Raw genomic sequence first — 24,736 nt, forward strand, 5'->3', positions numbered from 1 at the left:
TCTGTATTTTGTTATATCCATGTATGTATATAGGATAGTATAGATATATAGTAATATCCTCAAAAGTTACTTTAAGTGTCGAAAATCCTCATGCAGGATGGCATCAGTGGCCTAACACAGGACTGTATTATATTTTTCTACTATTATTACTCACTCATTAACACTAACATTAACAGCATAACATTAATTTGGACCATGTCTGTAACAGTGACAGTGATCTGTTTTGTCTGTAAAAGTTCTCATCTGTACTGACTGTCTACTAACCGTGGAGTAATAAGTAAGGAAGTGCAGTCTTCAGCGACATCAGGCCATGTCGTGTGACATGCCTGTGCGTGGGCGTCGCGCCTGTCAGCCATCAGCAGGCGTGGTCCTCAGCTGTGATCGGCAGGTGTCACGTTACCGAACGCGCCGCTCAAAGTCAGAGGAGCCCGGGCGAACAGACAGGCGCTGCGACGGGAGCTGGGTCGGTGTTCAACTCTCCGCTGCGAACATCGGAGGGCCGAGCTGCTTAACTTGGCGTCTTCTTTTATTTGCTGCAGTTGCACAAGATGAGAGGACGGTACAAACGAAAGGTCCCGGGAGAGAGACGCGATGAGACAGCCGACATCGGCGCTGGGCTCTCCCCTCCGCCAGGGGAAGCCGCCGCGGCCTCGGCCGGCCCACGCGCACCTGTTCCCGGCGTAACTGTCCAGGATGCGGGCGCTCGGAGAGAAGGTAAGACCTGCTGTTTACACATGCCGTCCAGTGTCAGCGTGTTTTAGTTCGGGAAACATGTTGAAGCTTTAATTAGTGAATGAAAGTGATGTTTGTGGGAGGAAAAGAAGAGGCCTGTGAGATAAAATGTGCTGCCTTCAGGTGAGACTGACAGGTGCACAAACATGTTGCATTACAGTTTACAGTACACTCCTCATGAATGCGTCAGCACATTGAAACAGCTTCTAAAGTGAAATCAGCTCCTCTCTAAAACAGGTTAAAACAAATACTGAGTATATTTCAGTTCTAATGTATTAGTTAGCTGTGTACCTAATAAACTGCCAACTGACTGCATGTTTGAATACCTGTTAATACCTCAAAATTTTGCTTACTTTCCTCATCCAGACATTCAAAGTTACTTTCCCCCACTGCTGAAAAACTGTTGGCTTGACCACATAGTTAGAAATGAGCTGTCAAGATCAAAGTATGCTCCTGTTGTCAGGGAACAGACGCTAAAGATTGTGCCGTAAAGACTGACCCTGTGTCTTCACCAGGTGCCAGGTGTTCCATGTACGATGGCGAGAAGGTCTACCTTGGGGTTCGTGTCAAAATGCCAGTCAGGGACCTTCTGAGAAACATCCGCCTGGCCCAGGGCTGGGAGCCTCGAGATTTCCAGGTTACTTTTTGGTTTTTGTTGTTTTTTTCCAAGTGGACTTGGTTGATATTGTGTCCTTTTTGTTTCACAGTTTGGTTTTCTTTTTACGCAGGTCTACTTTGTGAATTGTATTTTTAAGTTGGTGTGCAGGTTGATTGCTGCATGTCTAAAAAAGACAGTGTAAAGAAATCTACAGACGTTGCATGGGCTCACCACTGGTTCTATACTGTATTTGAAACAGTTTCGGTAATCTTTCAGCATTTGTCTTTGTTAAAGATTAATTGATTAATAATTAATTAACTAATACAATTCAGTCTCTGTAACTTTAGCAGAGCTTAATGGATTTTCTTGGCAGCCAGTCCCTTCTTCCATCCCGTCTCTCTTTTTTTCAGTTGTCCTGAGATGTACTCAAACATCTCCCCATGGTAGCACTATGACCCCAATCTAAATTGTAACACTGAGAAAATGTGTTGAAAATCAGCCATGAGTGCTTTGTGTATTGAAGTTTGACTGAAATGTCTCCCGCGTCTCGTGAACTTGTAAACACTCCATGTCTTGGACTGTTTTGGGCACACAGGGGTCATGTAGTCGATGACTTGTGGTGTTGAATGAGTAAATAGAAAGTTTTTATTCAGCAAGAAATTTCACAACAAATTAAGTAGACATTACCACCACCATCAACATTACAGAGGAGTTAAGTGTGATTTTTATGTAAAAATTGGTTTCTACAATCCTGATTTCTCTATTTATCGGATATTTTTATTTTGTCTTCATTATATTCTGTTTATTTCTTTTGACAAAAATGTGCATTTCCAGTAATGAAAATCCAACAAACTGTTCGCATAATCTGTGGGAGTCATTTTCCTCACAGTGACACTGTAGCAACCATGTGATATAAAAACATTTTAAGTCTTCATTTGAGCATGGCTAGTCAGATTTAACTGTCAAACTACAGATTCTGAACAGATATTGGAAATTGTTAATCACATTCACGCTTTACTTTGGCTTTCCATGCATGACTGCGTATCAAATGTCAACCTCTTTATCCTGACAAAACAGATTCGCTTGAAAGAGAATGAAGACGTGCATCTTCAGTGCTTTCATTTGGTGAAACCAGAGTTTGAAATGCATTGTTTTTACCTTCCTAAATAAGCAAAGCTGTAAACGTCCAGCGGTTCATCAAACCACTGACTCCAGACCTCAAGCAGGGTCCTTTTGTCTGTTAGACATTAAATGTATACGTTTCTACTGTTATGGCTGCAAGCAGGGAACTTCAATGTTTGTCTCAGAAAAATGTGAGGCTTATAGAAGACAACAACTCACACTGATGCAGCTGTTTTTTCTTCTCTCTCTTTCACATCACACAAATATGTGAACGCAGGAGATCTATGGAGAAACAGTCACAGGTCAGTAAAACCCAGGAGCATGAGAGTTTATATGTGGTGTCGTGTAGATTTTTGTTCCTCCTTTAAAAGTCAGTGAGCTATATTCGAGATACATACAAAGGTTTTATGACTCATGAACCACGAGGAAAGAACAAAAGCCTACAGGACACCAGCCTGCAGTATGTCAACTGTTCTGTGGCAATGGCAAACATGCTGTGCACGACTCTCAGACTCAAACTCAACATTTGCTTCCACAGGAGACAAGAAACGAGTCAAAACTCGCACAGGACGCCAAACTGCCAAGGTGCGTGTTGAAAAACACAGACCCCAGAAGGTTCCTCAAGCTCTATGTATATGAAACGCTGTAAATCACATGTCACTTTTTAGGAGGTGTTCTAGTAATTCCACATACCTGTCTTTGACTTCCAGAGAAAACGCCCCACCAAAAGCCTCGAGGAGCTGGCAATCATCGTTGAGGTGCTGGAGGAGGATCTCAAGACTGGCAACAACTACCGCTCCCCTTCGCAGTCCTCCTCCGACCTTCCTGTTTCTCCTGAGCAGTCTCCAACGGGTAATTGAAGGGGACCAGATCCATGTTTATGTTACGTCTTGAAGTATAACCTTGACAAATATGTTAACAGCATTCACGACCATTCCTCACACTCCTCCTCCGCGTCTCCTCACTAAGGTGCAGGGTACAACAGCGACGAGTCTGATGAGATGATCCCGAGCCCCCAGTCCTACATCACCTACTCACCAGGCGCCTCAGAGTACCACCAGGCCCTGTCCCCTCCTGGCTTCATGCACAACAGCCTCCAGCTCACCAACATTGAGAGAGATGGAGGAGGAGGGGAGGAGCGGTTTGATCCTCAGAACCATGACTGGAACCTGCACAGATCTGTTTACTTCTGGACACAGCTGCAGAAAGAGGAGAGCCAGCTGAGGGACGTCTCTGACGCTGTGCTGCTGGCCAGCGATGGACATGGCAAGACGTGAGTTTGGTGCAGTAAATCCAAAGCCTTTTTCATTGCCTCAAGTGATGTCACTTGAGTCACTGGCAGTTGGGGCTTAATAATACAAGTTTGAAAATGAAAAAAAAATCCTGGGGGTGTGGAATTAGAAAGAAGTGAGCTTACCAGACCTCTGCAGACTGACTGTCAGCAGTTCAGTTGCATTGTGGGTAATGCATGCACCAGGTTTTGACAAGGAGAAGAATGTCTGGAATAACTGTATCTGCTATATCATTAAATTACTCTTTTTTATTTGTAACAGTCCAGCAATATTATGAGTGCCCTCTTAAGGAAGGCTACATTTTGAAGGATCACAGATCAATTGGATTTCAACTCTGGCAGACAGAAATTTAGTTAAAAAGTATAGTAAAAAGTGTGATGTTTAAAAATGAACCCACCCCCAAAACCCAGAGCACTGTAACATGCAATGTAGAGTCAACATGCTTCTCTGTGGCTTTGCTAAGTGGTTTTATCTGTTTCTGCTAAACATCCAGTAAGTTTCATCTGTGCTCCTCTGCTGCTCTTCGATGTCGATCGTCCTTTATAATGCATAGATGATCTGTGTTTGATGTCTCAGATCTGTGGTTTAAAGACATAAACGCTTCCAAAACCAGGCCTCAGCTAGTCTGATCATGTTGTCTCTTTAATGCGACCAAGTAATGAGGAAAATAAAGGATGGCTGAATTCCATTTGGCTGCTTCAGTTGTAGGTTCCTTGTATTGTGAGCTGGTGCACTGTCACTGTCACGGCTCACTGGGAAACATTGTTAATCTTGTTGGGAGCACCTGTTGCGGTTCAGCTTGTTTAGGTTACTCAGTCTCGCAGGCATCTTGCAATTAAATCCCAATTTCTCAGCTTGCTCTAACTAACACAGTGTACAACCCGGATTCAGACCTGTTCTCCTCTTACAGGATTGAAGGCTGTCTCTTTGTGTCAGTATGTAACTTTAGTGTGAAGTAATCTTTTGTGTAAACATTGTGAAATTGTGCTTGTCCTTTCAGAGCTCTCCATAAAGTGGCATGTGTCGGGAAGAGGGCACTGGGCTACGCCATCGCAAAAAGGATGGCTGCACTCAACAGCCTGGACCTCAAAGACTCTGATGGAATGGTACAGTACAAAGACATTTAAAATGTACATTTCTACTTTGTGCATACATACATGTAATTACAACAATGAGTGACTTCAACATTTCTTTTAACTTATTTGGAGAATATGACCCAGTGTGGCAACTGGCCCCAACGGCGTGCATTGATTCCTAATAATGGACATCTTGTCGGGCATGATGCCTTACTAGGGCATTTGAACCATTCAAATGCCTATTTTTGTGCATTAAGACCCACACAACCGGCATGAATTCCAGTCAAATATTGACTACAGACCCTATTTTCCTGTGGTTTTGTGTCCAAGTGATTAATAGAGACAACCGTTTTTTCAAGTTCTTTCAGTATTGAGTAAGAGCGCTGCAGCTGGCAGCTGCGAAACGGGCTGCAATGTAATCCCTCCGGGCACCGTCGATGCACGTCCACTATCAGTGTTTGTTTTTGGCACTGACAGGCTCAGATTGTTTTTCTAAGTGTCTGACAACTTCAGAAAATGATCGCTGCTGAGATAAACCGTTTTTGTTAAAGAGTAAGATCACTTGTGTTTCATCTTTTCATTGCTCCAACAATCAGAAACTCTGGTTTGCTTGTAATAAACTCTTAATTCACAAAATCAGAAGAGAGAGAGAGAGAGAGAGGGGGGGCAGATATGAGAGAAGCAGTGTGGAAAACAGTGTGTAGAACTGGAATTATTTTCACATCTAACTCTGGAATTATTGTTATATATTATTATTAACTCAGACGTCATGATGATCAGAGAGATTTAAATATGTAGGACTAAAACTTAAAAGAACAAACAAATCAGGATTTTTTGACAATAGTTTAGACATAGCTGTATCTCTTCTATATGTGTGTGTGTGTGTGTATGTATATATGAAAGGGATTTGCACTAGTGTGCAAACAAAAAAAGGTAAAGTTACGTTTACGTCCACTTATAATAACATGAATCTCTGCTAAAGACGCTTTGTTCACATTGGTTGGCTCATACTGTGTCCTCAATTACAGGACGCAAGAAACCAAATCCATCTGTGGCAGAGTGATGTCTTTAACACATGTTGCACGTCTGCACATCGTGTCACCATTGGACCATCCATAGTTTATGTTAATTCCCCTCTGTTCGCAGACTGCCCTCCTCTATGCAGCAAAGCACAACCACCACCTGATGGTAGTAGATCTGATCCATCTGGGGGCCAAGGTCAACGAGACAAACAACTCAGGAAAGTCCTGCCTCCACCTCAGTGCTGAGAAAGGCTACATCAGAGTCCTGGAGGTTAGCGCCTTGTTTTTCACGCTTCTCTAAATGTGTTTGGACGGGGTCTGTGTTGTTTCCGCTACTCTCATATTACATAACAAGTAACATGAGCCCATTTGTCACAAGTTCTTGGTTGCTTCAAATATGGTTTCCTCTGAACCAACCTAACAGGTTATTCAGGTGCATGCATTCTACTTTTCATGTCAAGGTTTCCTCAGTGTTTGACTTAATAAAGGGTTTAGACAGCTTCGATGAAAAGCTCTGACAAACACCAACATAGCCCTTTTTTTAGGGTACGTGATGCTCGTGTGTATTCACGTCGTACTGCAGTTGAGTGCAGAAACAGATTAGTTATTTCAGGTTGTAGGTCATTATGCTTCGAAGTAAATGTTTTGTCCAAAGTGTTCACTTTCATAGCAGAGCGTAAATGCATGCAACAGATGTTGTTTGACAGGACTGAAATGTTTTTCTACTCTCTGTGGAGAACACATCGTCAAGGGCAAACAACCCATGCACTTTAACAATGGTGTCACGATTTTCACACCATCTGCCTCTCACCTTCTTGGACCATTAATGCAGGAGCCTGCTGTGTTTATACTAGACTATACTACAACGATTAGTCACTGAATGAATTTATTAATTTTTATGGAATAACCAATAGTTCCAGCACTGGCGTAGAGCTTACATTGATCATGCATTGCTGAACCAGTAGATACCTCGAACTCAACAGCAAAGTGCACTTTAAGTGTATGCCCCAGGTGTGTGTTCCTTGCATTCCACACATCGCCAGAGCAACTCATTTAAATCTTGTGCAACCTCCACCAGCCACAAGAACATCTGCTCCCCTGTTTACATCAAACTGCAGCTTTGTTGGTTTAGTTCTGATCATCAGCAGTGTAGGAGATGGTGATGTTGTAGGGACACATAGCATCCTGAGCATGTCCAGAAACAGGGCAACATATTTGTGCTGCTTTGTACTGTACTCACATTTGGACAGTTTTATTGCAATTCTGCACATCTCTGACAAGAATCTAATTTTTTCTCTGCAGGAGCTGGTCTGTAGTCCATTACCAAACTAACTGTGTGTCTTTGAGTGCAATGTTTTTAAAGCAGAAGAGAGGAACTGATGTTGCTCTGTGGTGCTCTGTTGGATCTTCCGTCTTATGAACTTAAATCTTCAACCAGTATGCGTGTTTTCTTTTAGGTTTTGAAACACACAATGATGGACGGTGTGTATGTCGATGTTGAAGCCACTGATAACTCTGGTAAGAACTGGAAGCTTTTAAAGTCTTGAGCCTCTGAAATGACACTGATTATAAAGTCTTTTCCAACATGGAGCTTTGCGAAGTCCATCAAATTTAGAGTAGACGGGATGCTGTTGAGTGGTCACCTGTTGCGATATAGACAGTGTAATGGTAAAATAATAAAAATAGAAACACAGTGTTATAGTAAATTGTGATTTGAGATTGCTCAGCAGAAAGGTTTCAGCTGAGATCAGTTGGTGTGTTCATCTTTGCCGTTTACCATTTGACAATTCTGGATGTAGTTAGATGTGAAAGGGTTAGGAAGTGGTTGCAAATCTCCCCAGAAGTCCTATAATCCAAATGTTTGTGTGTGCTCTCAGGAATGAGTGTCCTGCAGTGTGCCTCGGTGGCTCTGAAAGCCACAGTACGTGAGCTGGAAAGCAGCAAATCCCTCGATCACACCAGACTCCACACGCTCCGCCAAGAGCAGATGATGGAGACCCTGGAGTGCCTGCTGCAGATGGGCAGCTACCTTCATACTATGGTAGGACACTCTGTAATACAGTGATCCCTCGCTATAACGCGGTTTACTTTTCACGGTTTCGCTACTTCACGGATTTGCATCGTGCATTGTGTTCTGCATTCTGATTGGCTAAAAAGTCACTCAGCTTCTTCTCTACCTGTGCGTCAAAAACGTTGCAGTTTAATATGTACACGTACGTAAAACGGCTTGCCAAATTTACATTACGTATGTGCAAATTCTCTTGTAATTTGGAGTTTTGCCTATCACTATGTTCTGCACCACGGTGCAAACACACCTGCACCGCGGGCTTCAAAAGAAGAAAACACTGCAGAGCGGAGTCAGGATACAGCGGCTCAGTCTGAAGAGCAGTGAAATACACCTGAGTCACTATTTGTCCGACTGTACTTTGTATTTTTTTCATAATCATTTAAAATTTTCTCCCGTTTAATCCAATCACTCGGGTCGCGGTGGGCGGTGCTAATCTCCGCAATTTGAAGCCTTCTGTTCACATCGATGATTAAAATTATTATTTGACAGTACAGTACAGAAGTTATTTGTTAAAAAAACATTTCTAAAGTACTTTTATTTGTGAAACAAATGCTTGAGCCTGTAAAATGGTTTGTTCTTTCTTTTCAATGTATAATAGAGTATTTAATTGTATAATAATTGAAAAAAAAAAAGTTTCTACTTCACGGATTTTGCCTATCACGGGTTCTTTTTGGAACGTAACCCCCGCGAAAAACAAGGGTATACTGTACACTATAATAAGTTAATTTAAACACAAGATACTTGTGCTCAAAAAGAGGATTCATTCTCAGTGAAGAACCTTGGACCCTAATCTGCCTCTATACATGCCAAAGAGCAGTGATTCCTAACACGTCTCTGGGGGTCATCAGGTGGAAACCTCCCTTCAACGGTGTTTCGCCTACTTAGTCCCACTACACCTCCAGGAGGTTAGGCAGTGAACTCCGGCGTCCCAGAGTCACCCCCCCTAGTGCCAGTTCACACTGCTCCTACACAATCCAAACAGCACCGCCACGTTCAACTGACCCAGAGATGCTCCAGGTAGTGGCCAGTACCGATGCTACCATTTAGCTAATGCTAGCGCTAATGCTAACCGCTAAGAAGAACAGAAGAAGACAATACAGTTCCGATGCTACCATTTAGCTAATGTTAAGTGCTAACCGCTACCTGCTAAGAGGAACAGAAGAAGACAATAAAGCTAGATTCACCTATACTGTTAATGTTAACTGCTAGATGCCAATACTAACTGCTAAGATACTATCATACTACCACCGCTTTAGCTATTGTTAGCTGCTACAATGCTACCACAGGCCTAGATGCCACATGTAACTGCCGATTGCCACACTACCATCATCTACCCCTGCCTCTCACCAACTGCACCAATAAAAGCGGGGTGGGAATACAAACCCTGGTTCGGGTAGGGGGTCGAAAATAAAGAGGTATAGTCAAAGATGAAAGTAGGGATTGGATGACTGGAAAGCAAATACTATCCAAGAGCCGGAGATCATGCTACGGCGTTAGAGCTACATTTGAGATGTCATTTGGAGGAAATGGTATTGAATGAGATGTGAGCATGTTCTGGGAAAGCTGCTCACTTTTTTTACCGAAGCAGTAACCACTAACCAGCCGCTATGACAAAACTTCCTGTACGCCTCAGCAGCAGCCAACTCACACCCAACTAACAGGCGTAGCCAGGAGACGTTCACAGTGTGCTCAAGACATCAAGCACAGTTGTCCCTTGTTTGCAGTTCAGCTTTTAGGTGGAACTCCTCCCTGTCCCCTCGTGGGTGTTACATCGTATAGAGTATGCTGTTGTAGAGAGCTGTTAAGTATGCCGGTATGCTTTTGAAGTGTCACGCAGAGCAATTTGGGCCAGCAGCGGTCGTCAAGTTTTGTGCAACGAGCATGAGCAGACCCAAAGGCTGGTTTAGCAGCAGAGCCGTTTCACTCAGTTTGTCTATTTTTGGATGTACTTGCTGTAAACGTTGAGATAGCAGCAGGCCTTTAGGGAGTGTTCTACATAAAACTACATATACAATACATAATACAATATCAACAGTAGGAAACTGTGGCTGCAGGTCAACATTTACATTTGTTCAACACAACGTCTCATGACGAGGTGCCTCTGAAATTGGCTGAATTCATGTCAGCCTCAGCTATACTTGGTGATAGCTTAATGATAGTAGCTGGTGCTAGTGTTAGCATGCCAATCCAAAAGTGAGCTGAAGTGGGAGTCTGACAAAGGACAGCGTCTGCTGAAAGTTTGGCCATGTTTGACACCGCAGAGCAGATGCTGACAAGGAGATTTCAGTAACAGCGTGGTCTTTCCAGGCCAAACTTCATTTTTGCCCAACTGGTAATAAGGATGTCAGAATAGTTCTCTTTATTATATGTATTGCACATATTTAGGCATCACTTCCAGAAACACTCAGTTCACTCTACAGGCTGATATTTTCTTCCTTCTCTTCCTCAGGGGGGTCGTTGTATGCAGCCGACAATGGGTTGATCACCCGGCACGTCTGCCCGGCAGGGCTTTTTGGAGACCCGACAGTAATGTTCTGAATTGGTTCAGGCTTGAATTTGTCACAGAGAGAAAACAATCCCACTAATTATGGTCTTTCTGCAAGCATGAGTTCAGGCCTGTTATGTAAAGCATCTGAGGTTTTGTGTGTGGTCAAAATACCTGACTTGCAATCAGGTATTTATTGTAACATGCACAGAAACGTTAGGTGCCCATTAGTTGGTTTCTGTGAAACTTCCATTGTTTGTTACATTGGAGTAACAATCTGTCCTCAGTTAGTGTGTCTGTGGAGACCCTCATGTAAGACACGTATGTTGGCTTTTTCATGCCAGGTTTCAGGGTCCAGCGTTGGTTTGAAAGTCTGGTCGCAAAACACAAAACCTTCCAGTGGGGAGAGAAAGTGACCTAAAGCAGAAGTTTTTACAACTAAGTCCAGTTTGTTGTAGTGTTAAGACAGCCGTGCCACAGTTTGTAGGTCATTGCTGTATATATATATTCCAAAACATCTGTGATTTTAGTAACACTTTTTAACAATTTTTTTTCAAGGACTGGTCACTCGATATGTGGATAAAGATTATTCTCTCCTAAGAACGGGATATTTTCCCTCCCCACTGGGAATTTCAAGCCATACATTTTACATGTCAGATCTTCAGCAGACTTGAGGACATTACAAGGTTTAGTACGCATTGTATGGTGATGGGGAGTAAAGACGGCTTCATTTGACTGCCTTCGCATGTTTTGGTTCTGTTGATGTATCACCTCTTAGCATACTCTTCTCCACACACGTAAACTGTTACCTAATGTCACGTAATGTGGACTGTCTTTGACCTGTCTTCATGAATTCTTCTATACTAATATTTACTTTTTGGTAAATCCTTACTGGGAGTTAGAGAAGAATGTGAGTTTAATGTGTTTGAAAAGAATTCAAAATGTGTTTAGCCTTATTAGCTTAGCTCAATGACTGGAAGCAGGGGAAGTGCATGTGATCTGACAAGCAGTTCGCCTGCTTCATTTCCCTCTTCTGAACAAAACCCAGGTACTTTCAGGAAGTACCTTCATTCAGTCTTAGTGCTAAGCTAGGCTAAACATGTCCAGGACCATGTCTCTGCTGATTCTTATAAAGTGTGGAGACACAGTCCATGTAAAGCTTTTAAAACACCACTTGTTGTGTATTATTGCTTTGTGCCATTTATCTGATGCTCTTGGGGACTATGGCACTTGATTGTGACAACATATTTGTCCCGTTTCTTCTTCTTTTTTATTATTGTTTTAAGTGAGTATCATGAATGTCATTTTCGGGGGTTAAACATAGTGTGGTGGTGGGCAACAGTGAAGAGGATAGTATGACTGGAGCATTTTTATCATAGATAAATGTGTGAGTGTCATGAGGTGATGGATGGTCACTAAGTGGTAAACCATGGCCAGTATAAAACTGGTTAACTTTGAACAAAGCATAATCATGTGTACCAAAGACTGATTTATACTGTATGTATGATAATCAATAGGACAGATTGATTTACTGATTTAAGAGAGTCATTCAATTATTTACTCTGGAACTCTGGAGTGACATATTTTGTTCATTTACAGTATCTTAAATATGCACTTATCTTGCCACTCATAGTATGGGTAATAATTAGGGGCGAAGTCAAATCAGTACTTCTACCTTGCAGGGATGTCGTAGTTTATACTGAAATTAATGGGATTCTTAGTATTTTCTTATTTGAAAACTGAAAATGTGGAGAGAACACACAGAGAGTCAACTGTACAGATGACGCTTTGTATTGCGATATAAATCGTGATGTGATGAATCATGCAGATCTCTGTGGTTCAGGCAGAGCTGGTCATCAGAAATGAATGATGTCATAGTTTCAACCAGAGTTTTTGAAATACAGATAACTAATGTATGGCAAATCAAGACATTGGATCACAAATCAGGCAATAAGTGCCAATTACCATGTTCCTACATACAGGATCATGTTAGTCCTAATCTTCAAAGATAAACGACTGCCCCAGATGTAGACTAATTTTGGTTGCCAGAACTGAATTTTTTTCTCTGTTCTGAAATGAAATTTCACACAGCAAAGCGACATCACAAACATGCATGTACAAGAGGTACAGCTGTTTCCAGCAGCTCTCTCCAGTGTGATCAGCACGTTATTGACCAAAGACAACATGTGAAAACTGCATTTTTTCAGTGAATGATGTTTCATATTGGTGGTGGGTATTGGTTGCCAGTATCACGATCAGCGCTTCTGTTACAGTGCATGCATTTCATCTTAAAGAGATCAATAAACTTCTGAGTTTAGTAAACTTTGCCTTTCAACCTATTTATTGCTGGATTCCAAAGTGTGACATAAGATTTAAATCAGTAAACATGTTCCTACTGTTACACAAGCACATGGACAACAAGAAGTGAACTTAAATAACACAAGAAATGATGTCTAGTGAAGCGTATCAAGCAAGTTTCAGATTCGCTCAGGAGTTTCTGTGGAAATTTAACTTTAGAAACATTCCCTGCAGTAATGACTCAGCTGTGAATACAAGCTGACTTTCTCACCTGATTAAATGGACCATATTCTTTATCAAATCCTTGTCACGTGCTGCAGCAACTTGTTTTCCGATGGCAGGATCCACAGTTCATAACAGTTGAAACTAATAGCAGCAAGCCCTGGCAAACTACATCCCTACACTAATCAATGCTATTGTCATAAAGTCCATAAAAATCTTATAGTGCAAATTAACCAAGTCTATAATAATAAAGTGTGCAATGAAATGCACTGTAATTAAGATTGACTCTGGTTGATACAGATGCATTTCCAAGTCTCAGTGAACAATATTAATACCTCACAGCTTATTAATGTCAAGCTCTCTATGACAGACCTGAGAGCAGCAGAACAGCGCACTCCTGCAGCTGGCGGGCTCTCTCATGTGTCTCAGAAGTATCACTGGATGTGTTGGGGCTTGCTGGGCCAGGATGGGGCGATGAGTAGCGGCAGCAGCTGCGAGCAGTCTGTCTCTGGCCAGTGTTTGTTTGAGAAACAGCATTTACCTGGAAAAGAGTGCACTGAAACCCACATTCATAACATTCAACATCAACATTGCTAAACAAGATCATTTGGCAAATGTTGAGTGGCTGACTCATCTGACATTAGGCTTACTCACCCTTTTACACAGAAATAAGCAAGACTTTACAGGTACCTGGTCTTCAGGCGTCTGATAACCTTATGATAGCGAGCACAACAAACAACGTGAGAGAGTAAGGGGGGAAAAAAAGGACGGCACAAGCACAAAGGCAGCAAGCTGTGGTGGAGGTCCAAGTAATGAAAGTGAGATTAGGAAGTGAATTGCGCAACAGAAACCAACAACTGAACAAAATGCTGCATGAAACAGACTGAAGTCATACACTTAAATCAAGTAGAAAGAGTTTGTGTGTGTTCGTGCCTGCCTGCATATTCAAAGCCGGAGAAAAACAACAGGTGGGGCAGAAAGAATGTGTATGTTGTTCACCTGAGGGAAAATATACGACTCATCATACCGGTTCCATATTTCAGTTTGATGAAAAGTGTAACGGCATCTGCAGGAGCTGCTGTTACAGAAGGAGAGCTCACGTTATGCGTAATACAACATTACATGAAAAAATGTAATAGGAAAAACTGATACGACCATCTGCAAATGTGAATGAAAAAAGACGAAATAAGAAAAAAGAGAATGACTAGATACAAAGACTTCAAAATAAAAGTGCATTTTTATGGTGTCATGTAATGTTATTATTATATGACTCAAGTGTGTGTTTGTCCTCTGTAATTCACATTCCTGTTGTTTTATTTTACTGAATATACTTGTCATTATTGAGTTTATGTACAGCAGCCAGTGAGCAGCTGAAGAAAAACACCTGCTGTGATGTGATCAGTGATGTGCGTGTGGCCAGTGGTGTCACTGTAAACTCAGTCATTCGCTGGTTAAACTTATTGATTTAGTTTTTTAGATTTTAGCATTATTTCTGGGATGCATTTTAAGTGGTGCCAACATCAGAGACCTTACAGAAACGAGGAGACAGAGTGGCTGCGATGAAGTATGAGGCTCCAGCTTTACCTCAGCTTTGTGTGTTTAAGCTACATGAAAAGGAACAAAACGATTAACATCCAAGACAAATACAACCCGAATGACGTGAGACTGACTTGAATCAAACCTGACATGAGTACCTCTTGCAAGATTCACACAACATAAACCAACTGACTTTTCGCTGAGGGTGACGTGGCTGCACCTCAGCAGGGCGGTTCCTCTCCAGGCAGGGGCGCTGGTTTTGTCCCTATGTAGGTGCAATCACGTGATTCTATTGGTGGGAACTTATGACATTGTTTTCTTGGCATAAATATCTGTTTACTGAGAATAAATTGTAACGATACTTGTGACTTTGAACTCAAATCGAGTGTCACACTCAAGGCACGATATCCCCATAGCCTATGACAAGGTTGCACTAATGGTCCGAGTCCACAGGGTTTTTCTTCAGGAAAGGAGGAAATTGTGGGGATCTGCAGTTTCCCGTCTGTTTCGCCACTGTGTCCCTGTGCCTCCCTCTCCCTTTGTCTCCTGTCTGTTATGTCTGAGGTTGTGTCGCTGCAGGGCGTGGCCGACAGGTTGGGTCCGGCCTCCTCTCCTCCAGAGCAAAGCTGCTGGCAATCAAGCAATCAAGACTCACCTGTTGCCACAGTATATCAGGACCTGAGTTTCTTCCAGTATCCGTTGAATCGTCAGTCTACCTGTGTGGTAACGACTGAGACCCAGAAGATTGCTTTAATTATTTTTTCTCATGTTTTTCTTTTGTCTGCCTTCCTGACTCTGTTTTTTCTGCCCAGGTGTCTCATCCTCGCCTGTCTTCGTCCATGCCTTGTCTGCCTGTTTCCTCTGAGGGAATCAGATTCAGTCCATCTGGCCTTGGTCTGCATGAGTTCTCAGATTCATCCAGATTCATCTGTTTGCACATTCTCCAAATATTAAAACTACTGACTTTTAGTTGCCTCCTCTTCTCTGTTCGAGTGTGCCATTTTGGGTCCTTTAAACCTTGAAAGCGTAACAGAAATATCCAAATCAAGGGGGCTGATTTCCATAAAGGCTAAACTGCTAGAACCCAGAAACTCACCCAGCATCTTCATCCTCACCCCCCACCCTCATTGTGCACCTCCTCCACTGGCTCCATACAACTGCTCATAATGAATTTAAAACCTTCTTGCTGGTATACACACTGCCTCAAACAGGGCTGCAGGCCATCCTCTGCTCTCCACATTACTGGATTCTCACTGTGGTCCCTCCACCCCCTCCCTCCTTTCTCCCCTACTTGCTTCACATCCCCTCACCCACATTGTCCTCCCCTCTACTGGCTCTAATATCATCCAGTGTTGCCCCTATCTTACTTCTTATTTCTTTTCCGAGCCTGTCTCTATATGACCACCGACAGGAATACCAACACTTACTGAGCATGGAAATTCATAGTTTCTGTTTGTTGCTTATGATGTCATATCTTCATGGTCGACTTGAACGCCTCACGTTATTGATCATTAACTGGTGCTGTGACCCAGTTACGTACTAAATACAAATTTTATGCCTCTTTCATACAGTATGCCGTCACACTGAAAAAGTGCCAAAATCCATAGAGTCAAAGACTTCTATATGCAGACTGCATGAATATCTTTTTTGGGGGGCTGTTGATGGACACCGTTGACCACAATGCAATGCACAAGGGAGCTTGTAGAGTTGGAAAATATGAAAACAAACTATGGAGACTGTGTCACCTGCTGTTTCCAAGGTCAAGAATGAACCGTCAGGCTTTATTTACGTCTTATTCTTTAATTGGCAGTGGTGTTCCAAGGTTACTGTTAGATTTGCATCCATCTGTGCGTGTATTGCATCATATTCTGTCAGTCCAAAACAGTAGACTTATTTATTTGCATGCGAGCTGCAATATACTATGACATGGCTCATTCAGTTTGCACGTGCTATGAAGTTAGGAAACTTGTGTTGAGGGTCAGTCTTTACATCATTCAAAGCACCACACTGTGCTTTAGTATAGCCTCACAGAGCCACTAGCATGGCTATATAGCAAAGGCTACCCGCTTCCCAATTCAAAGACAGTAACAGTAACACCCACAGGCATGCAGAGCCGTAACACATTTCAGATCACTGGGCATGTTATTCCTGACAGGACCAAAGCCATGAAAAGCAGAACCAACAGATTACTGATTATTTCTGACATCTCACACAAAATTTCCTATTAAATAATAGTGAAATTGCGATTAACTTTGCTGAGCACATTTAAACTCCACAGGGAAAATATCACTTTGATCTTAAACACTCCATGACATCACATTTTTACACAGGACACACATGACATTTTTATTCCTAGCAGCAAAGATCTGAGATCAGCTACATCGTCTGCATGTTGTCAGTCCGATCCAGCACTTTGGCCTGCGGGTATTAAAGAACAATGAACATAGCAGCTTCTTGTGGCCAAGGTTTTACACTTTCTACCATCAATGGAATCAGTTTGGTTTGGACTATAGCTTCACTCTATGGTGCCTAACAGGGAGAATTAGCCAGTATGACCAAGCACAATCTGAGAGAACCGATCCCTGATTATCTTATTTACTGCCAAACCTTAAAAGAATACCTGAGAAGCTCTCTGTGCCATGCACAGGGTTTTACAAAAACAGAGATCCAAAAACTGAGCTCGTTAGGAGAGTTTAGGGGCGTGAACCCCTGAAAAAAAAGCTGATTTCCCTCATCTAAATATGTGCATTTTCTCTTTCTCTCTGTGTGTCCTGTGCTCTCTCTCTCAGCCTCCTTCTCGGTGTCTCTCTGCCTTCCATAACCTGCTCCCTCTCCTTCATATCCTCCAGTTTCTCTGCCTTCAGCATCACATTCTCTCTGTTCATGTCTCTCTTTGTTCTCTCTCAGCCTCTGTGTTCACCGCCTGTCCTCGGGATGTTCATGAAATGTTCGGGTCATTTTAATACACAGATTAACTGAAATGTTGACAGAGAACCATGTCAGCGTTGATAAGTGAGAGTGCCGAGAAGTGAGCGTAGGGAATTATATATAAAACTATTCATTCCTAAAGATCTGTAACTCCATCAAATCAGCATTTCATAGATTTGGTTTTATTAAGATTTTGAATGCAGGGCCTTTTTTTTTTTTTACATTTCTTTTATTATACATCTGTTCTTGTATTTGTAATATTTATTCCCATTAGAAACCAAAGTGCGTACACAACATCTGGATTGGAACATAGTGTGTTCACACTGCGTTGTTGCAGGGTCACTGTAGAAATCACATTTTTTAAAAACAACCATGCATGGCTCCGGTGCAGTCTTTTTTCTAAGCTTAGAGGGACATCTGGTGGTGAGAGGGACCTCTACACAGTAACTCTGACTGGAGTATTCTACATGTGTTCACAAGAAATGAATAACTCCTCCCTGACACTGTATTTTCAAGGTCTCCTGTATGTGATATTTCTCACATTGCAAGTGAGTAAGTTGCAGCTTACTATTTTAATTGTATATATTGTACATTTAAATTGTGTACATATATCATGATTTTAAATATTAGACTTACTATACATTTAAATACTTTCATACTTCAATACTTTGTTTTCATCCATACATTACTTTTATTTCACATATTTTCCACTAGTTGGCTCAGCACTAAATTTAGTGTGATTGTAGTGTAAAAAAAATATATATCAAACTTGATTCACACATTGTCACTTGTTATTTTAAGTGTTTGTTAATTTGTTAAATGCGTCAAATTTGCTTTGTGCTCTTATGTCTATTTATTTGCCATTTTGGGGCTGTAATTTAGCCCATTTGGGAACACCTGAGTTTCATGTTGTATTCATGTTATTATATCATTTACAGATCCAGATATGCAACAAAGAGTTGATGGTTTATCATCTCATCTAATATAAAATGTACATGTTATAACATGTTATAGTGTAGAACTTTATTGAGCACACTGTAAAGTCAGATTACAAATTTTATATCAGCATCACAATCTATTTTTACACTGCATTAGTATCAAACAAACAGCAAACAGAAAGAAACTGAATCAATACAGTTAACAGCATTCTCTGTCAACCTAGTACTTTTTTATTCTGATAGTTCACTTGCATCTCTCTCCTCCTCCTGCAAGTATTGTGTGATATTGCCTCATGCACTTGAAAGGCCTACGACTGCTAGGAGAGATATCAAGAGATTTCACACACACACACACACACACACACACACACACAGTTAAGACACAGGCACACGCACCCTCCACGAGCTGGGAGATGAGATAGGCAACTTATGTTGTCTGTTGACTGCCGGAGCTTGATACCACTCCAGTCAGCCCTGAGGCTCGACTGTAGCGCAGGAACAAAGTAGTGAAATATTGGAAAAAATAACATGAGAAGTGCCTAATAGTATTTCTCTAAACACATTTCCTTATTGTGTGGATGTCTGGAAAAGTCGACTCACTTCCAGCTTCTGAAATCTGAGGGGAAGCGGGTTGTTTTGTTGCAGAATGGTCAGGTGTCAATCAAAGCCTGCCTTGATGTGCTGCCGTCCAGCGGTGAATCCTGGGAAATAGCCTGGACTCTGACTGCATTGCAGCCAAAAAAGAGGGCTGGAACCAGCAGTTACGGGGCAGGGCACGGAACAGATGGGAGGGGCGGAGTGGGTTTATTTAGCATCCCCCTCTATCTCTTAATCCCACCCTCTTCTTGTTCTCTGTGTGCTGTTCTGGGTGCAGTTCATGAGATTTGGACAGTTGTTGCAAGGCGTTTTAATGGCTGCAGAATGAATGCACAATGAACAGCATGCAGTGAAAAACAGTCCAAAGGCAGAGATCAGTGATACTACATAACTGGTTTATTTGGCTGTAATTTACCTGATGTATAATTTCCTGACATTGACATCGATTATTAAAAGGACCTGAATTTCAAATACATCAAATTGATCAATTGAAAACAAAATTCCCATGAAGTCGTACCGTTACCCAACAACGATTTATTGTTGCGTCAACAGGTGATTGTTTGTTCGCAAAATACAGCCGAGAGAGAGAGAAGAGAAAGGAAAGAAGCCAGTGAATGTTTCTGTGTTTCTCAGAGCAGAAAACCAAAACCTGAGCATGAATCACACCGGCGGGGGAAAAACTCAGAGAAAAGCCGCCAGCTGATGAGAATAAAGTCAACTCAGTGAAACTGACGCGGTGGAGATCTTGAAGCCATGCAGTTAACAGAATATTGCCTTCAAATAACACTCGCACATGCTTTTCCAAAATCAAACATGCATTGGGTATTTCAGTGGGGTAAAGAAGTGTAAATACTCAACATTTTAGCAATACAAATTCTCTAAATGTTTCTGATAATTAATATTTGTAGAGCATGTTACACACTTTTTCCAGCAATCCCTTTATTCAGTTGATTGTTTTAAGCAAATGATGAATGAACATTATTAAGTAAAAATAAAATATAAAATAAAATATATATTTAATATGGATCTGCCTCGATGCTGCCGATGTGTGTCACAAAAACCACAAGCAAATTCAATCACTACTACTAATTCAAAGAGCATTTTGTAAACGATCAATCATTGCAAGCGCAAACTCAGTCATCACAAGGCTGTGAGTGCAGTTCGGATCACAGTGGTCACGGACAAGTTCAGCATCTCCTCTAGAAGCCGCCTCACTAAGGCTTGTTATAGTTGAGTCACACATTTGGAAACGTCGTCTTTTCTTTCTTTTTTTTTTAGGAAAGGTGTGTTTTTGTTCAGCCATCCTCTTCGAACAATTATATTTTTTTTTTAGAAAAGAACTACCAAAATCATGCAACTACCATTTCAATTTTGTGAGACAAAAACCAGTCGGTGCTCTTTGCTCGATTTTTCTCTTGGTGCTGGTTGGGAGGTTTGGAGGTGAGGTCAGCGTGGGCGTTTTAGGCACTGCCATCCTGTTTGAGTCGCTGACTGCGAGCCTTGTAGACCTCGATCAGTAAATCTTTGACGTACTGGATTTCTCGCTCCACCGACTCCGCCTTGTCACGAAGCTCCCGATTCTGCCCCTCGAGGCCATGCAGCTCCTCCTCCAGAGAGTCCAGCTCCGCCCTCTTACGCAGCCTGTACCTGCAGAAGCAAAGAATGCCTTCGGTTGGTTTGACAGGTTTTTGCTGCCTTGCATCTTTATTAATGAGTCAAGTGAGCGTGACCTTTGAGCTACATTGGGCGGATTTCTCATATAGCTCAGACATCGCTCCCCTGAGATAACATGACGTGCTGTTTATTTCACCTAATGCAAGGCTCACCTCTTAGAAATTCCTTCTCTTTCCAACTCATCCTTTCTAACATTATAAATACATTTCTATCCCGTTTTACACGGATGTGAAGAAGTGAAACTCCCACACAGACAAACCAGACTTATAGAAATGGATAGGTGGGGCTGAATTTGGCAGGCAGTGAGGGACTTTCCATATTCCTCCCACACTCTACAGGACATTTAAAGCACTGGAGTGGTTGGTTCATTCAACTCTCCTGCCATGGTAAGGTTGTAAAGCGAAACAATAAGTATGCAGGGATCATCACTTGATTGATAAGCTAACAAAAACGTATATGATCGGTAATGATTCACTGCACCACTGGATGAATTTAGAAATAAGCTTACTTAGCTGTGAATATTTTCTACTTTTTTCTGTTTTGAACCAAACGTCATTAATGTCACAACAGACTTCTGACAACAATAATTTTTAGATATTTATTAAGCTTCCAGCATGCTTTTTGATAAAACAGTGAGAGGAGGGAGCAAAACAAAGATGCAATGAGTTACCTGTGAGCAGCAGTTTTGTTCTGGTCTCTCTTCTTCTGCTTCCTCTCTCCACTGCTGGATTCCAGAGAAGCGGTGCCCATCACCAGAGCTGGTTTGACGGAGCAGGGCTCATCCTTTAGCCTCTGTGTGGGACGGTGGATTGGGGCGCCCAGCAGTGTCCCCTCGCCCTCCCCTCTGGACAGACATTCATAGCTTTGGTCTGCAAGGCATTCTGGATAGAGGTAGTGGCCATGTTGGGGCTCTACAGCCTGTGCTTGTGACGGCTGGTCTAGGTCACCTATAAAGCTATGGTAAGACTCCGTGCTGGCCATGGACTGGTGGAAGTAGCCGTCACCGGCCACCATTGTCTCTTGGGGAATACTTCCAGAAAGTCCTCCATCTTTGCTGCAGTGCAAGACCTCGAGCCCCGTGCTGTCGTAACTTACATTGACCTTCACATTGTGCATCAACTGTCCCTCTCGCTTGTGGTGGCTGTCGTACGAGCCACCCAGACAAAAACCTCGCGCAATCTCTTCGCTGCAAAACATTCCTTCTGAAAAACAATAACTCTCCTCTTCCTTCAACGATAAAGCACATTCTCTCACCTTCTTGACGCTACCGAGACTGTTCTTGCTCACTGTCTTCAGTGTGGAGTAGTGGTTCACAGACAACTCTGTGCTTCCTGAGTAACTTCCCCTGGAGCCCCACGTATCAAGTCCAACTTCCTCCCCGACTTTCACAGCCTCGCTGATGATTCTTCGCCCATTATTGTGGTGGTAGCGGTGATGGTAGTTGTACGGAGCGGGTCGCGCAATTTTGGTTCTGCCGATGGGACCGCCACAGAAGCTGGCCAGGTCCAGTTCCCCTGTTGCCAAGGTAACAACCACAGGGCTGGTTTCTGATTGGCTGGTCCCATATGAGCCATAGGGTAACTGATAATAAGACTGGGAGCCCATGGCTTGGGCACCCTTGTCACATTTTGAGGATTTCTCCAACTTGTTTGTTGTGGATGTGGACTCGGAGCGGAAGTAGTCCTCCAGCTGAGCCAGCTCCTCCTGCAGTAGAGAGGTCATGACCTCCAGATCCGAGGGCACCTTGACATCTTGTTCTAACGGCGAGGGTGGAAGGGATGAGCTGGGAGAAGACTCGGTCGTCGACACAAATGAAGACAAATCAACTTTTTCCGTCATCCAATCTGAGTGACCATCACCTATAAAAATAAAAAAATAGTAATCATATAATCAGTAAAGCAATCCATTTTTTTCATTCAGCTCTTTGTGCAGAATAATTGAAATAAAAACTAAAAATTCAGGCAAAAAAATCTAAAATCACGCAAGGTAGAAAGGATAAATGTAAAAAAAAATTAAGCTAAAACCAAGCAATGCATCCGACAAATCCAAGTGAACAACTAACCGATCATCTGAAAATGATTGAACAGCATCGTCTGCATTCGATAAATATCCACTTAGCTGTACTCACTGTACGACATTAGCCCCGTGCTGCACTGCGGCTCCGACCTCAGGATGTGGAAAAATAAAAAAGCGTCTTGGCAAAACTCACCAATTAAGTGCTGCCTCTCCGCTGGCTCCGCCCCCGTCCTGGGCCGTGATTGGCTGCGGCTAGCCTGTCGGTGAGGGGGAGCGCAGAGCTCGCCTGTGGAAATGGGAGGAATTTTCCTGCGAAGGATCGATGCCGCCATTGTGTCGTCTGCTTCGATTAAATTGTTCAAAAGCACAAACCGTAGACTGGGTGGATGAAAGAGTTGTGGAAACACCTGAAGACCTGTGGGAAAATTAAGAAAATAAAAAAATGTGACAATTTTCCAGTTAACCTTTAAAGACCCTAATTAATGCCTCAAAGCACTTAATTATTCCCTCAAATATTAATATGTTTATATAAAAATAATAACTAAAAATCTAAAAATAAAACAAGAAAAATAAATTTACTCAAAAGCTTTATTGAGGTCCAATTAACTCATTAACTCTTGATTTTTCTACGCACCTGTCACCTCATGCTGTCACACCATTATTGATTTATGTCACCACAAAATAAATAGCAAGTCAAAACGTGCAAAACAGGAACTTGTCATACTTTGAGAAGCAATAAACCATAAAACAGACATGTAACTGTTACTTTTATAAGACACAATCACATACTTTATTTATTTGACATTGTATAGAAAGTTACTGACACAATCTAAGTTGCAGAAACATACAGCATTTTATCTAGAAACAGAAAGTAAATAGATCCACTCATTTTTTTCCCATGAAAAAGTAACTTTGTTACTTTAAAACATTAATAAAGGCTAAAATCATCCTGTGAGTGACGGAAACGAGCTGAATCCACAGTAAACTGAGGCGTTAGTTTAAACTGCGCATTTATTCACTTGCTAGCTGACAGAAGAAATAATCACCTGAACTTTGCTGTTTCCACAAAGCTAAAGCGCTTGTACTCACCCCATAGTTTCGGAGTAGTCTTGTAAAGTGCGTTGCAGGAGCAAAGCACGCGAAGGTTGATGGTGAGGAGGAAGACAGTCACAGTTTAAAAAGCCATATCTTCCCTTTTAGAGGTCAGGGAGTCTTCATCAGGCGCTATTTCGGCGAACAGACTTGCGGACAGAAAGTTTTTAAATCCGCTACTTCTCCAACTCCTAACGTCCGGACCTGATCACAGCAGACGAGATGAATGCGCGGTTTGCAGAGTTCGGCCGGCCGTTACGTCATGAACCTGGGGACTTTCCCGTCACCCAGGGAACACACAGTGTGTGTGTGTGTGTGTGTGTGTGTGTGTGTGTGTGTGTGTGTGTGTGAGCAGCATACCCTCTACTCACACTCCCTGCCTCACAATACTCACATTTTTACCGACTTTAGCACATTTTAATTCAGCTGCATCATTTATCACAATAATAATATGAATAGTAAATTCTATACATGTAAAAAATACATATTGACTTTTTTTGTCGTTTGTGTTGCATTTGTGCTTTCTTTGGATGCTGTTTAAATTAAAATAATTTCATTATCATTACTAAAATTACCACGAGTCGCAGCCTGCCGGGAAAAGTCAGAGTCAGAAAAGCACAACTCTTACCTAAAAGTCCAGTTATGAACGACTTAATAAAACAGCACGTTAAAGAAATTGTTAAAACGTAAAAACACTTCTAAAAAGAGACACGGCAGAGGATTGAGGTGTAATTCAGCAGACGGCGTCGCCGGCACTAGTTCCCGTAGCGCCGTAGCGGAAGGACACGGTGTTGCAGTTCGAAGGTGTAACTTTAGTTGCAGCCCTGTTGCATCAGATCCGCAGGGGATTCGCTGAGCGCTGTAACAATGTGGCCACACCATTGGTTTATCTGGGGGAACTTTTTTATTTCTATTGGCCTGCTATCACTCTTCCGCTGATTGCTAATCATTACACATTAGCACCGAGCCGGGGCTGCTTTACTGTACAGTACAGGCGGTGCTGTGTGGTGGAGAGAGCCCATGACCTCCAGCTGAGAGCA

General features: G+C 42.2%; 2 protein-coding genes across 2 annotated transcripts; one reads left to right on the top strand and one right to left on the bottom strand.

The window, feature by feature from the left end:
* The first annotated feature begins 436 nt into the window (after positions 1-436).
* Positions 437-12,706, top strand: zgc:113279 (uncharacterized protein LOC553749 homolog). The gene is made up of 11 exons (XM_041940800.1): positions 437-714; positions 1,248-1,369; positions 2,730-2,754; positions 2,991-3,037; positions 3,163-3,304; positions 3,422-3,725; positions 4,745-4,850; positions 5,967-6,113; positions 7,300-7,360; positions 7,720-7,883; positions 10,360-12,706. The coding sequence occupies exons 1-11, from the start codon at positions 549-551 to the stop codon at positions 10,390-10,392; spliced, it is 1,317 nt and encodes a 438-aa protein (XP_041796734.1). The 5' UTR covers positions 437-548; the 3' UTR covers positions 10,393-12,706.
* A 6,502-nt stretch (positions 12,707-19,208) lies between these two features.
* atf5b (activating transcription factor 5b) lies at positions 19,209-23,900 on the bottom strand. Its single transcript, XM_041940881.1, has 4 exons — positions 23,694-23,900; positions 22,798-23,019; positions 21,259-22,447; positions 19,209-20,561 (listed from the first exon to the last, which is right to left on the bottom strand). The coding sequence occupies exons 2-4, from the start codon at positions 22,934-22,936 to the stop codon at positions 20,375-20,377; spliced, it is 1,515 nt and encodes a 504-aa protein (XP_041796815.1). The 5' UTR covers positions 22,937-23,019; positions 23,694-23,900; the 3' UTR covers positions 19,209-20,374.
* Between the last annotated feature and the right edge of the window lie 836 nt (positions 23,901-24,736).

This window comes from Chelmon rostratus, chromosome 7 (assembly GCF_017976325.1).
Source record: "Chelmon rostratus isolate fCheRos1 chromosome 7, fCheRos1.pri, whole genome shotgun sequence".
In the NCBI taxonomy this organism is placed as follows: Eukaryota; Metazoa; Chordata; class Actinopteri; order Chaetodontiformes; family Chaetodontidae; genus Chelmon; species Chelmon rostratus.

Excerpts from the sequence above, each read along its gene's own strand:
- zgc:113279 (XM_041940800.1), top strand. The coding sequence starts at position 549 with ATGAGAGGACGGTACAAACGAAAGGTCCCGGGAGAGAGACGCGATGAG. Across the intron at positions 3,305-3,421 it reads TCCTGAGCAGTCTCCAACGG|GTGCAGGGTACAACAGCGAC; the intron begins GTAATTGAAGGG and ends CTCCTCACTAAG. Across the intron at positions 3,726-4,744 it reads AGCGATGGACATGGCAAGAC|AGCTCTCCATAAAGTGGCAT; the intron begins GTGAGTTTGGTG and ends TTGTCCTTTCAG.
- atf5b (XM_041940881.1), bottom strand. The coding sequence starts at position 22,936 with ATGGCGGCATCGATCCTTCGCAGGAAAATTCCTCCCATTTCCACAGGC. Across the intron at positions 22,448-22,797 it reads GGAGAGGCAGCACTTAATTG|GTGATGGTCACTCAGATTGG; the intron begins GTGAGTTTTGCC and ends TTATTTTTATAG. Across the intron at positions 20,562-21,258 it reads AACAAAACTGCTGCTCACAG|GTACAGGCTGCGTAAGAGGG; the intron begins GTAACTCATTGC and ends TTGCTTCTGCAG.